Below are 13,776 nucleotides of genomic sequence, written 5' to 3'. Positions count from 1 at the left end.
GAGAGAGAGAGAGAGAGAGAGAGAGAGAGAGAGAGAGATACTGACTTTCTGAAATTTGCTACTTTGTAATGTCATCTAGTTTTAGGAACTGCAACAGTGAAGAAAGTTCAAAGTACACTTTATTTTGAGAACTTACTGGTAGAATAAATATAGAAGAGCCTCCAACAATGATAACCCAGTGCAGCAGGCGCTGCAGTGCTCAGTCCAATATTGTGCCCAGCACAGCAGGCACTACCACATCAAGTGTCCCAGCTGCACACAGATGTCCACACTGTTACAGCAAAGTCAGCAGTGAAAGGGTTAATGATTGCCATCCCAGCTCACTTATATCACTGATACTCACTTCCCTATTTTGCAATAACACAAAAAGATCCATCCGTCCTTTGAACTTTTTCAATGTCCTCCATCAATCCTATCTGTCAAGGAGCCCATGTGATAAAAATTTAACTCTTCAAATTCACTCTCATATCACATATCATCATAACTTACGAACTGTAAACCAAGTCTCAAGTGCTCAGCTCACTTGTGCTGAATTCGCAGTAGTCTGAAGACTTTCAAGCCCCAGCTCCCTATTGAGTTGGGCCACAAAAAAGCAATGCATTGTGGAGAAGAAAATTTTTTAGACCTACAGCAATTAAAATACTCAACAACATTCTGTAATCATGAAAATGTGGAAGTATACCCACCAACAATCATTTGCAATCAGAGATTTGACGTTCCTGGATACAATGTCAAAGTTTTGATCCCCCCCCCCCCCCAAAAAAAAAAAAGAAAAAGTAAAGTTACATCATCACTAATATTTTCTTTGTTTACAGACACATGTCTGAAGTCCTGGTATACACTGAAATCCCTGTAGCAGACCGCTACAGCAACTGAAGCTATATGTGGCAGCCCACTGATGAAGTGAAGATTCTGTTTTGGTTTCTCTAACTGTGGCATGAGGATTTCAGCATGCACCAGGATTGCAGACTGCAAATATACAAGAAAAATTACATAACTATATTTTCTTGCAGTTATAATTACAACTGCATGTTTACCGTGCCATGAAATCATTAAGAATCTAAACTATATGAACTACAATATTAGCTAGAAAACCTTAATTTCAGTATGAATCTGGTTAATGAACACCGGCTGTCCCTCAATGAATAATGTGTACCATAAGGCTTTGTTAACAAAAAGTTGGAACTATGAAATGATATTATACATGTAAATAATCTTCAAAGGAGAAAACACTGTGGCTGCAGAGTATTGTTCCTAAAACTAGAAACAAATGCTCTCTCTCTCTCTAATATCACCCTCCTAAGTACAATGAAGACTTCTTTATAGAAACACTTGAGGAACTGGTAAAACTACTGATTATGAATAAAAATAAGTTACACAATTTAATGATGTTAATACAGATGTAAGGTTTAAAAGTAGAACTGTAAGCTATTTACTAAATATATTAAAGTCATTCAATTTTTACCATGTAGATGATAAACCTATCAGGTTAATGTCATGTTTCGATAACATTCAGTAACACAGAAGGCAAACTCTATTAAAGTAAGAATCTAAGATTGTGATGGGCTGTGGCTCCAACAACTAGTAAATAATAAAATAAATAGCTGTTACACTCACGATGTAACATTAATCTGAACTATTAATTATTAAAAAACTATTATCAAAAATTAAATGCACACAAAATCAGATTAAAATTAACAAAATGTAGCAAAAATATCAAACAAGATATGAATGCTAATGCCCCGTAATTTAATTCTCAAAGGTGTTGAAGGAAACTTTTGATTAAACATATTCTACATATTACAAGAACCATTGTTAGAAGTAGCCTCCACCTAAAACTAAAATTCTAGACAATAAATACACAGCAATTAAATAATACAAGAGCACTGACGCTCCTGTGATTCAATAAATCACATCATGATAAATATACAGCTTGGAGGAAGACGTGAGCAAAGCAGAATGGTAACTATAAGCAGTAATGGAAGACAAGACAAGCTAAGACAAACAGGTACCCAAGTCAACAAATCTGTAACCAAATGGAGCAACTCAAAAGCCACAGATTATTACAGTGTCTAAACTTCTGTAATCAAATGAATAAAGAAATCATAATGTCATTAATAAATCTCAGAAATAACGACATTAGATGAAGGTGTGAATCCAGAAGGATTAAAAATCTCAGTAATTAAACATGCTTATAAAACAGGAAACATAACCAAATAATTACTGACTTATTTCATTTATTCCAATAATATCTAGAAGATAATCAAGTACTGTATGCAGCAAGAGCATAGCCAGAATTCTGAACATAATAACCTCCTCAGTTCTGTACAGTATGGGTTCTGACCTATTTTTGCCACTATCAAAGCTGTAGGCAGTAAAGCTGTGAGGACAGGTTGTGAGTTGTGTTTGGGTGGCTCAGTTGGTAGAACACTTGCCTGCAAAAGGCAAAGTGCCCGAGTTCGAGTTCCAGATTGGCACACTGTTTTAATCCATTAGGAAATTTTATTATCAGCACACACTCTGCTGCCACATGAAAAATTCATTCTGGAAACAACCTCCCAGGCCATGACTAAGCCATGTCTCTGAAATATACTTTCTTCTACGAATGCTAGTCCTGTAAGACATGGAGGAGACCTTCTGAAGTCTGGAAAGTAGGAGACAATGTACTGGTGCAAGTAAAGCTGTGACAACAGGTCTTGAGTCATGCTTGGATAGCTCAGTTCATAGACCACTTGCCCGCAAAAGGCAAAGGTCCCGGGTTTGAGTCCCAGTCCGACATACAGTTTTGATCTGCCAGGGAGTTTCAATACCAGTGCAAATTCTGCTGCAAAGTGAAAAATTCATTCTGATCAGATTACATTAAAGTACTCACCCACTTAGTAGATTTCTGAAAATATGATCATGTTAAATTTATCACATTCATCTACAAGTGTTTAGTGTCGAGCCAGAGAAGTGTTTAGTGTCGAGCCAGAGCCAACGATAGCATCATTGACCTGAACAGGATAGGTTAAAAAATTGATTAGAAATGGATTGGCACTACTGAAGGTGCGATAAAGCTTACTCTGCTTTGGCTATTTTGATGTAAACAATTATAATAGTAGGCTTCAGTTGTAGTTTCTCTGGCAACAGATAAATTTTAAAACTTAAGTAGGTGATCACATCCAGAGAGTAGTCTACAAGTACCAACATGCGAACAAGTATGCCCCATTTTCCAGTAGACGTCATACACTGATTTTAATCCTCTCACTGATGAAGACATGTTCTCTGCTTTCCATGCTGAGGGCAGCTTCTGTAATGGCTGAACCCGCTCGCCTGATGCTGGTGCCTATGCTATAGATGGCGTTCCAGCTGTTATGAGTAATTTTCATCCATTTTTTTGAGAACTATTAGCTGAAAAAATTCGATTTTTACACATCTTACAGTCTGATACCTTCACTCGAAAAATAACTGTATTTCTTTCAACTATCCATCATACTCACTGCACTGCATCAAATTTAGTAAAACATTGCATGAAATTTTAAAGATTTTGCAGAGATACAAAGGCATTGCGTAACTTCGTGTTATGGTTGATTTTTAGCTCATACATTGCAGTGAATGAGATGTAGATATCGAAATTTTATTTAAAACTGAGAGAAGAACGATATCTCATTTCATTCTTGAGTTATTGGGTTTTACATCTGATGGATGGTCGCACACAACACACCCTTTCATGTCCTTGCGCATCGCAAATCATATGGTCATAACAATCATCATCTCATGTACATGATTTACGACATCGAAATGACAGCACACAACAAGGCACATATGTTGCATGATAAATACTTGAAACTTTTTTATTCACCAAGATATGGAAGTAACTTGTCCACAACAATGGGAAGTCAGCAGCTCAGGATGCATACAGATGTCCATAGCACTGTAGGAAGACCCAAGCAGTGTACATATACACACCCACAGCAAACAACGAGTCTTGAGAACATGTTTTTCCATAATGGGGACCAGAACTCTTGGTCTTCAAAACATAAATAGACTCAAAGAGATTCACTGGACATGGATGACCTTAACTATGTTCTACTTTTCTTCAAAAGGCTGAAAACACATTCACATTCTACATACTATGGGCTATGGTGAGAATAGAGAGCAGTACTCTAGAAATTCAATTATATTTAAGAAGTCCATCAGCTCCACAAATTCTTTATATTTGTGCCCAGCTGGAATCGCTTGCAGCATCTTGATTTACAGCCAAATTGTCACCTACCTGAAGAGATGTGAACTGTATCTGAAGCTCGTTTACCACTTCATATGTAATTTCATTCTCTTCCTTGCATAACATGATAGGCAACTTTCCCAATAAAAAATTAATGGAAGAAAACTGTTCCTCTTTAATTTTGTGTAACCTAGCAACTTCCGCATGCTTTAACACATCATCTTGAGTAGAAACTTGTTGATGTAGTCACAGGCAGGACAAAAGTAGTTTCTCACTGATGAAAAGACAAGGGATGTATCTGTATCCTGGAGATCATTCACTATGTTCGAAGTCTGAATGCCAATAACTAACTCATCATCACTTCTTTGATTTTGAATCAAGTTGTACTCAGTGTCAAGAAATTAGGAGCTTTTGATAATTTTGGGCTTAAGAAACTTGGTGAACAACTGCTTTAGCAAATCCAATAGAAGCTCTAATAAAAAGTAAACTTCTTGGGAAGAAGTCTGACGGGCAACATTCAATTTGTCAAATACATGAACAAAGTGCAAAAGGCCTTGTTCAAGTTTGAAGACAGGAACATAAACAATTTATCTGTACATTTTGTAGCAGAAATCTTACTTTTTGGGATGAGTTGGTCACATTTGGAAGGATATGATAGTCTTTTAGGGGCATGTGTAGTAGCAAACTCAAGAATTCTCATCTTCTGATAATCTTTAATCCACTTTGTGTTCAACTCTAGGTATTCTAAAAGATGTCAAGCTTGTAAAAATGTTTTGGGTTCATAGTATTACTTCCTCTTTCAAGAAAGAAAGCAGCAGATCCCACTGGCACAGTAGTCTAGCCAAACATCTGCCTAAAGGTAATAACCTAGTACATACATGCTTCAGAGTTTTCTTTGTCTGTGCAAGTTCTGAGATTTCTGAAAGTATTCTTTCTTTTAACACTCTTCACTAAGAAATAAAATATGTCAACAAGGATCTCATCCACTTTAAGTGGTAATCTTCCAGCACCTTTTTTAGCTGCTAGATTAATCAGGTGACAAATGCAACCTACGATGGCAATACATGGTTGAATTCCCTTCAAAACTGCTGAAACCCCATTTTTGTGTCCTATCATAACAGGAGCATTGTTGGAGCAGAAAGCCGCACAGTGTTCAGTTGGTATGTTGTGGCAATTCAGCTCTGATAACATTAGGTTACTTATGTTTCACCCTGTTGAGTTCCCAACTAACGCTGGTATGGATAGCACAGTGCTCACTACTTTTTCTTGCACAATATCACAGAACGTAACAACAACAGCAGGATACAATTTGGCATTTGTATCATTGCTCCCTCCCGTTGCCAAAGAAAATCGTCCATTCTGAAGGCACTTAATAACTTCAGATGGTGCATTTTTTGCCATTTTATTTACAATGCATGTCGTTTTCGTGTGACCACAGCTATATTTCTTTGCAAATTATGATGTGGGAAACATCATCTTAAATAAAGCAAATACGGAAGTGGTATGATTATCGAATGTCAATGTTTCAAATTTTTGTCTGCAAAGTCGTAAGATAACACCACCCATCCATGAAACTGTAAAACGCTGCGATTTCTGTAAAATCTCCAGATAAAATGTGAAAGTTGGCAGGTTTGTAAACGGTAATCTTCTCTATGTCTATTCTTAAGAATAACTAACAGGTGACAGTAAAAGAAGCAAAGCAACATATTAGGAAATGTGTGGCTACAATAATCCGAAGAAGAATCGCAGTAGAGGATATTAATAAATTTGGCTAGCATACATTTGTGCACTGAGTGTAAAGACAATGATAACATTCAGTTACTGCCTTCCAAGAATGGAACAGCTAACATTGTAGGAACTTGAAAACAAAAATATCAACAGAAAGTCACAAAATTGAAGACTAAATTGGAGTTCTGTAGCCTTGGTCGTCTAGCAGGTAGGGCACCATATTCCAGTCCTGGAAGCCTTGGGTTCAATAACAGATGGGAATGAGGCTTTTTCATCTTTCCAGTCCCTCCAGGATGACCTCAAGCCAACTCAGCCCACTGTAAAATGAATACTGGGGATCTTTCCCAGGAGTAAAAGGCAGCCACTGTGATGGGCCTGCCACTCACTCAATCCTCATGCAGTGACGAAGAATGTCTGCACTTTACCTACTGACGGGCAAATAGCCTGGTCAAAAGTTTGCACCACGGACTTCACTTTTACACTTACCTTTATACTTTGGGTGTATGCATATTGATTGCCCGTAATGTGGGCAATAAACTCAAAAGGCAAGACAACTAAAACTTTCAGACTTTAAATCCAAATCCTAAGGCACCTGGAATGTAATAAACTGAGTGGAAATGAGTTAATATTATCATCAGCCAATCAAATCACCATCAATAGTGTTACAATCTATAGAATACAGCAGTGAAGTCTAGGATTTAACCCAGGACATTGGTACCAAGTCTGCTGATCCAGAAACATACACCACTACCAGTCCTCCCCTTGCTAGACAAATAATTATGAATAAAATTTCTTGACCAACCAGATTTGAAGGATGAAGAAAAATTAAGATTTAATGTCCTGTTCAGAGTGAGGTTGATTGATACATTGCACTAACTTGAATTCAACAAGAATCAGAAATGAAATGAGGTGGAATTTTCACAGAAATTGTCCTGGCATTTACTGCAAGCAATTTGGGAAACCCACATAAAATCTAAATCTAGATGGTCAGATGTGTACAATAACCATATATCTCCTACAGTAAATGAGGTACATTACCCAAGACAAACTTGTTACCTCAAAGATAAGCATTACTGCTTTAAAGATTTCAGTTAAAATGCCAAGCTAAGTACGTACTTATATCTCTACAATTACTTTAATTCACTGCAAAAGTGGCGCCTTAAAACTGCAAACCACAAACAACAATCAGAACAAAAGCAAAGAAATTTTGACATTCTAGCAAATTAGTCTTAAATATCCTCTCCAGGTTGTTCTTCATTGGTGGATAAGTAAGACACACACGTATGCTGTTTATTTCTCTAATGCATTCAGTTTTTCTAGAAAAAAAGTGCCGAGGAGGAAGAAGTGAACAACAACAAGATGAAAATACAAACAGAAATTTCATGTTTTAAAACAACATACAGGATTTGTCTGAGTACTGGGACTGCAAAAACAAAAAGAAATTTATCCGAGATATACAAAGAGTTAATATTCTTCAAAAATGAATTTCTTGCATAATAGACAACCGACAGTTTTTTATGATCTTTGTATGCATCCTGAAAGCTGGCAACAAGTGTGTTCTCAGCTATCCCACGACAGCTATTTGGATGGCCTGAATCTTTTAAAACCAACTTCGTGACTGGCCTTATGGGTGAAATTCTACGTGTGGCAGATTGTTTGCATTCCACTACCGTATTTACTCAAATCTAAGCCACACTCGAATCTAAGCCGCACCTGAAAAATGAGACTCGAAATCAAGGAAAAAAATTTTCCCGAATCTTAAGCCGTGCCTGAAATTTGAGACTCGAAATTCAAGGGGAGAGAAAAGTTTTAGGCCGCACCTCCAAATCGAAACAAAGTGGGTCCATTGTAATATGAGACACAATTTAGGTCGAATGAATGACAATACAGCTACAGTAGTTTGGTTCGAGATATAAGCTTAGCAGTTAGGCTTTACCAGGTAGCCATTGCTATGTGTCAGGCGCTCCGCCCGTATTTATATTGGTACCCTTCCTTTTTCACGTGCTTTGTCTGGTTTGAATTGATTGCTTATTTTTCTTTGATCTGATAAGTGCCGTTCTATTTGTTGTAGGTGTTTACGTCACTCTAAGCTGAAGATGCATTACTGTACTGTGTCATCCATTGTTTGTCGCTGCTAATTGTTGTTACTTACATTGCTGCTTTCTTTGATAATGATCAACAAGAACCAAATAATAGGCTGCATATGATAGAAGATGTTCTGAATGTGAGAGTTTAGTGAAAATTTTTCTCTGTTTGAAAATCATTGCAGACGCCTCTTTAGTACATTAAATTCTGCACAGAAATTAGAGTCATCTTAGATTTAAAAATCTAGTCAATTGCCGTGCTTCATTTCTGACTGTATTGCTATTATGCATAAGAATAATAAGAATACAAACATGACATGATATGTATATTCTTCCGCGTTTGCTGTTGTCTCACTCTAGTTTCGTAGTTGATTAGGCAGACAGAATTTAAATGAGATAGCAGCAAACACGAAATAATACGTGGCAAAATGTTTATATTCATTGTATTCTTATGGTGAAGAGAATACTGCAGGTGATTCACAATTCATAAAAAGTTCCTATTAGCAACCATCTCGTCTCGCAGGTAGGAAAAAATTCACACCATAGAGTTGGCCATATTGATAAACATCCCTAACAGTCTTGCCAGTCGGATTTTCATAGTACATTGAAACGCTGCAACATTCGAAGATGAACAATACGTAATTTGTATTTACTTCGATGGATAATGTATGAAAATGCAGTGGTCAAAACTCGGGGCGGAGGAAAAAAAGCTCGTCTTCCATCTTTTTTTTTTTTTTATTTATTTACTGACGCAGACATTTTGGTGCCAGTATTTATCTTTGTGCCTACAAAGCATGCCTGTGTAGAGCTACATATATTCGACGGCAGAAGTTAGCTGTGGCGGCATCTACCAACATTTTTCAGAACTTCCGCTTACTTTGCACTCGATTCTAAGCCGCAGGTGGTTTTTTGGATTACAAAAACCGGGAAAAAAGTGCAGCTTAGATTCGAGTAAATACGGTATATTCAAAGATGTTAAATATCCATCTTGGATCGATGACATAAATCAGCAGGACTCGATTTGGCCATTAAATATTGAAATCACTCTAATAATTCCTAGAATGGGGTTAAATCTTCAGTACTCATGCTTACTGAGCACATTCGGTATGAACACAAAATGGGTACATATAGTGTGTCATTACCAGCAGATGTGCTATTTTCAATATTTCCTCATTAACTACTTAAATATTTCTGATTTAACGCATTATGATCTTACTTTTTCCGCCAATGACAAAGTGCTTTGCTCTTTTGTGCAATTTATTATCAAAGGAATGAATTGCTGATATCATATTAAATTTCATGAAGCCACACTGAAAAGTGCCAAATTGTGGTTCAGTTCATAACCATAGTTGCTTAATGAAATATTTCCATAAAAACTTTCATTTCCTGTATCATCCCCATAGGAGTTGAGTTTGAGAAACACTGAAATATGTTTCTTTTTTTTAATTTTATTTGTAATCAAGAAGTCAAATACCAATTTTCACAGCTTTGGCTTCAAAAATGCTTGCATAATGAAATATTTCCATAAAAATAGTTTAATTTACATTTAAAATAATAGGGTGTCTAATCCTAGTTTATTATTTAAGTTTCACAATTCATAAAAAGAACGTTCACCCCCACAGGGGTTAAAGTTCCAAAAATGCTGAAACATATATTTCATTATTTGTGACTGAATTTGACTCATTATTTTTGAAAAAGTGGTTTTGGCTGGGCAATGATAGTCAGTCAGTCAGGATATTGCCAATGACACACACACACACACACACACACACACACAAAATGAAATACATGTTTCAGCAATTTTGGAATTTAACCCCTATGGCGATGAACATTTTAATGGAAATACTTCAACATAAAGCATTTTTGAAGCTAAGGATGTGAAATTTTGTATTTCACTTCTTGATTACAAATAAAATTTTTAAAAAAAAGTTTCAGTGTTTTTGGAAATTCAATCACTAAGTGGATGAAATAGGGAATGAAAATTACGCACGTATTTTTGAAGCTAAAGGCACGAAAATATGTATTTGGCTTCTCTACTAGAAATAAAAAATTCACATTTCACTGTTTTCACAAATTCAACCCCTAAGGGGTTGAAATGCGGGGTGAAATGTTTTATGAAATGACTTTCATTGTGAAAGCATTTTTAAAGCTAAATCTTTGAAAACTGATATTTGGCTTCTTGGTTAGAATCGAAAAAATATATGTTGCACTATGTTTGGAAATTCATCCCCTATGGGCATGACTGATTCATTAGCTCAGCATCACCCAGCCCAAATCACTAAGGAAAGAAACTTGAAATTTGGAGAAGGTGTAGATCTTGCAGTGTAGGCATCGTTTAAGAAGGGATTATTCAAAATTCCAAAAAGGGGGTGAAATAGGGGATGAAAGGCTGTTTGAATATATATATGACAATTCTGAAGCCAGAACTACGGAAACTGGTATTTGGTTTCTCAGTCAGAAATAAAAAACATACGTGTTGCAGCATTTTTTGGAAATTCGATCACCAAGGGAATAAAATAATGAGTGGAAGTATTTTGACAATAAACCGTCATTAAACAATCACTACAGTATTTTTAAAGCTAGATCTATGAAAATTGGTATTTCGCTTCTCAGTTATATATATAAATAAATGAAATGAAATGAAATGAAATGTCGTGTGACGAGGGTCTCCCGTCGGGTAGATGTTTAGGGGATGAATGTTCCTACGGAAATATTATCGCAAGAACACAAAGGACATGATTAACAAAAACCTTTGACTCCAATTACCAAGACTCACTTTTTGGTCAAATGTATATTCAGAAGAGACCATGCCTCTATGGCCTTAGTGTGAAAAGTTCAGGTGTTACAATTCGTGAACAACATAAAAATTCGATTAAAATAAAAAATCTGTGCAGACCATACAGTCTACGCGAGCAAGCAGCTGGTGCTAAGCTAGTTTCTAATAACACGAAATAACCCCAAACTTGCTACAAAAAATATTAATTCTGTCACTACAGAACTTACATCAATAATATCTGGACTGCAGGGTACATTGAAACCAGGATAACTGATGATTTTTTTCATGTCATATGTATCTTTTGATCCCTTAGGAACAATTTCTCCATCCTCATCTTCAGGATCAGCAACTTCTAAACAATCAAATAGTTTAATTTCAATTATCTTTCTATGACTGAGTTAATTCTAATAATCAGTGGACAATGATCTTGGAATTTCAGTAAAACAGCCTGTCAGAATTACCAAATGTATAAAGCCTTTAAAGTGAGAGGAGAGCAACAACAAAATAAAACTACAAATATTAATGGTAAAAAAAATTATTTAAACAGCTAACATACGAAATAGTTATGAAAACAGCCTCAATGTTATAGCCATCTGATATAAATATTAATACATTAACAATACATCAGACAATAATTAACATCAAATTACAAACAATAAAAATAAATGTCCTACGAGTCTCAGTATGGATCTAGCCTTGTTTCAATGGTTTGTGTTTGGATGTCACTGCTCAAGTAATCAAACACCTTGCTAATTAGCCTTATGAGGTCAAGAGGACCCATAGCAACGCTTCCAACCCCAGAAAATTCAAGGTGGTCTCTGGGAACTGAACTCAGGATAGTCAGTCAGCGATGAAAATCACTAAATCACTAGGCCATGACTACACAGGTTGTATACGTAGACAAGGAAAAAAAAATCCCAATTAAAAATACACTTTTTCCGTGTTAAGTGGTGGCATACTTTCCCTCGGGACTCTAAAACTTATCAATCCTATGACTGGTTGAGTTTTATACACCGGCGTAGAACTTTCCGGCATTTTAGAGAGAGAGAGAGAGAGAGAGAGAGAGAGAGAGAGAGAGAGAGAGAGAGAGAGAGTGCTGCATATTTTCATATTACAAAACAATAAATTCACATTCCATACAACACAGCACATTAGTTTCCGAAGCATTGAAACTGATTTTGTTGATGTGCCATTGTAGGCTAATCATAGCTCATGTCACCTGATCTCACAAGCCGATGACAGCAGATATTCGGAACTTATGCCACACGATGTGGTCAGTCAATAGCAACATCACTGTTAAGTAGCGCAAACACAAATACGGAAAAGTTTATGGTTTAAATTAATACACTTAGTGTACACACAGTATACATATAATATTGGTGATTTTTTGTGTGTGTTACACTTTAAGACACATCACATAAATGTGCTGGTAAAATTTTAAATAATGAATAAATGTCTGGTCTTCTGGGCTTGAAATTCTTCTAAGCAGCTGGTCCTCAAAGTGTTAAGTTTTAAATTAGAGTCAAACGCTCTGTGACTTACGAAATTCATCCAACATTCTCACACGTAACGTAATTCATCTTGCGTAAAACTAAATTTACTTTGATACTAACACTTCTTGAACCACCATTCGTAATAGTTGCCTGCAACCTGTTAGAAACAGATTCATTTCAGCAGCTGCCAGAGAGCATCAGAAAACAGGCATCACTGTGCATATGCAGCTACCATGACATACTTACATTATGTCTTAAAGAAACAGGAAATTAGCGGCTACTGCAAGAGCATCAGAATTTGCTAAATGATACTAAAATGCATAATTCGGCTTAAAGTGCACATTCGTATGTCCAGATTCACAAGGAAGTAAGCCCCAACCTGATACTAATCTTTTCAGTGTGGTTTTTGGTACGTAAAATTTCTTGGTGTACCACAATTATGTTAGATTTTTTATTATGGCATAATGCCATACCTGCCAGAAGGTGAAAATATGCACTTGCAATTCAGCGAACAGTTGAAACTAGCTAACAGTTTGGACTGAAACACTTCGTTTCAAATAAATTGACTGTCTTTAGCAAGCCGACAAAAATAACTTCATTGTTCTGCAAGGTACTTTATGCTTGACAGCCAAAAACATGGAAATAAAATAAAATCAGGAAACAAACTAATAAAAATTATAGCCTTCTGTAATTATGTTAATGTATTTTAATTCACTTGATAGCTCCCAGCCACAGAAATCCATTTTGTTTTCATTTGATGAAGAAGAAACAGCAAAATCAGTAACAGACACACTTCAAGTAGCCAGAGGCAGGAGAAGGTACTGCTCATATGCGACTCAGCTACGCATGCGAGTGAACCCGCTGGCAAGTGCTTAAATGAACCTAATGCAAACCGAGGCCTATGAGAAAGAAAGGCTGCAGCACTTACGTCACAAAGGTAGGCGTGAGTTAGCTATCCAGCTCGCTTGCTCAGCTCAGCAGACAAACTACGTATTTATACCTGTTAACTCTTAACTAGACATGCATGTACAAATGAGAATAGCATCTTCTGCTAGAATCCGCCATTATGGAGTCTTACTGTTATCAGTCCTACAATGATAGGAAGTCCACAGGGCTACAATTTGTTATGGCTGTACTGGGGTACAATAAAATTAAAATCATGCCAAAATGATTATCAATTGCATAAGGCATCACTTCTTGAAAGAGATAAATGCTATGAACAAGTTGTCATTCCATTTATGTCAAGTATTGCTCTTCAATTAAATTTTGTTGTAGCACTGTTAATCAGTAGGATTTAATAATAGCAGATTCCAGTAGCAGATGCAATTCTTGTTAGTATGTACACACCCAGCTGTAAATTAACAGGTTTAGACAAGCATTTTATCTGCTGAGCTGGGCAACTGGATGAGCAAGTTCAGGCCTACCTTCATGACGTACGCGCCACGGCCTAACTTTCTCTTGGGCCTTGATGCAAACAATTGTGATGTCACG

At 36.4% G+C, this 13,776-nt stretch overlaps 1 protein-coding gene across 1 annotated transcript in view; it reads right to left on the bottom strand.

The window, feature by feature from the left end:
* The window catches only part of LOC124617580 (zinc finger CCHC domain-containing protein 8 homolog), a 61,561-nt gene that overhangs the window by 17,525 nt on the left and 30,260 nt on the right, over positions 1-13,776 (bottom strand). Inside the window, exon 5 of the mRNA XM_047145276.1 lies at positions 11,020-11,144. Coding sequence (XP_047001232.1) covers positions 11,020-11,144 — 125 coding nt within the window. The remainder of the gene's footprint in view (positions 1-11,019; positions 11,145-13,776) is intronic.

This window comes from Schistocerca americana, chromosome 1 (genome assembly GCF_021461395.2).
Source record: "Schistocerca americana isolate TAMUIC-IGC-003095 chromosome 1, iqSchAmer2.1, whole genome shotgun sequence".
Taxonomy (NCBI): domain Eukaryota; kingdom Metazoa; phylum Arthropoda; class Insecta; order Orthoptera; family Acrididae; genus Schistocerca; species Schistocerca americana.
Note: the sequence above shows the minus strand (reverse complement) of the source record. Positions and strands in the feature narration are given on the sequence as shown.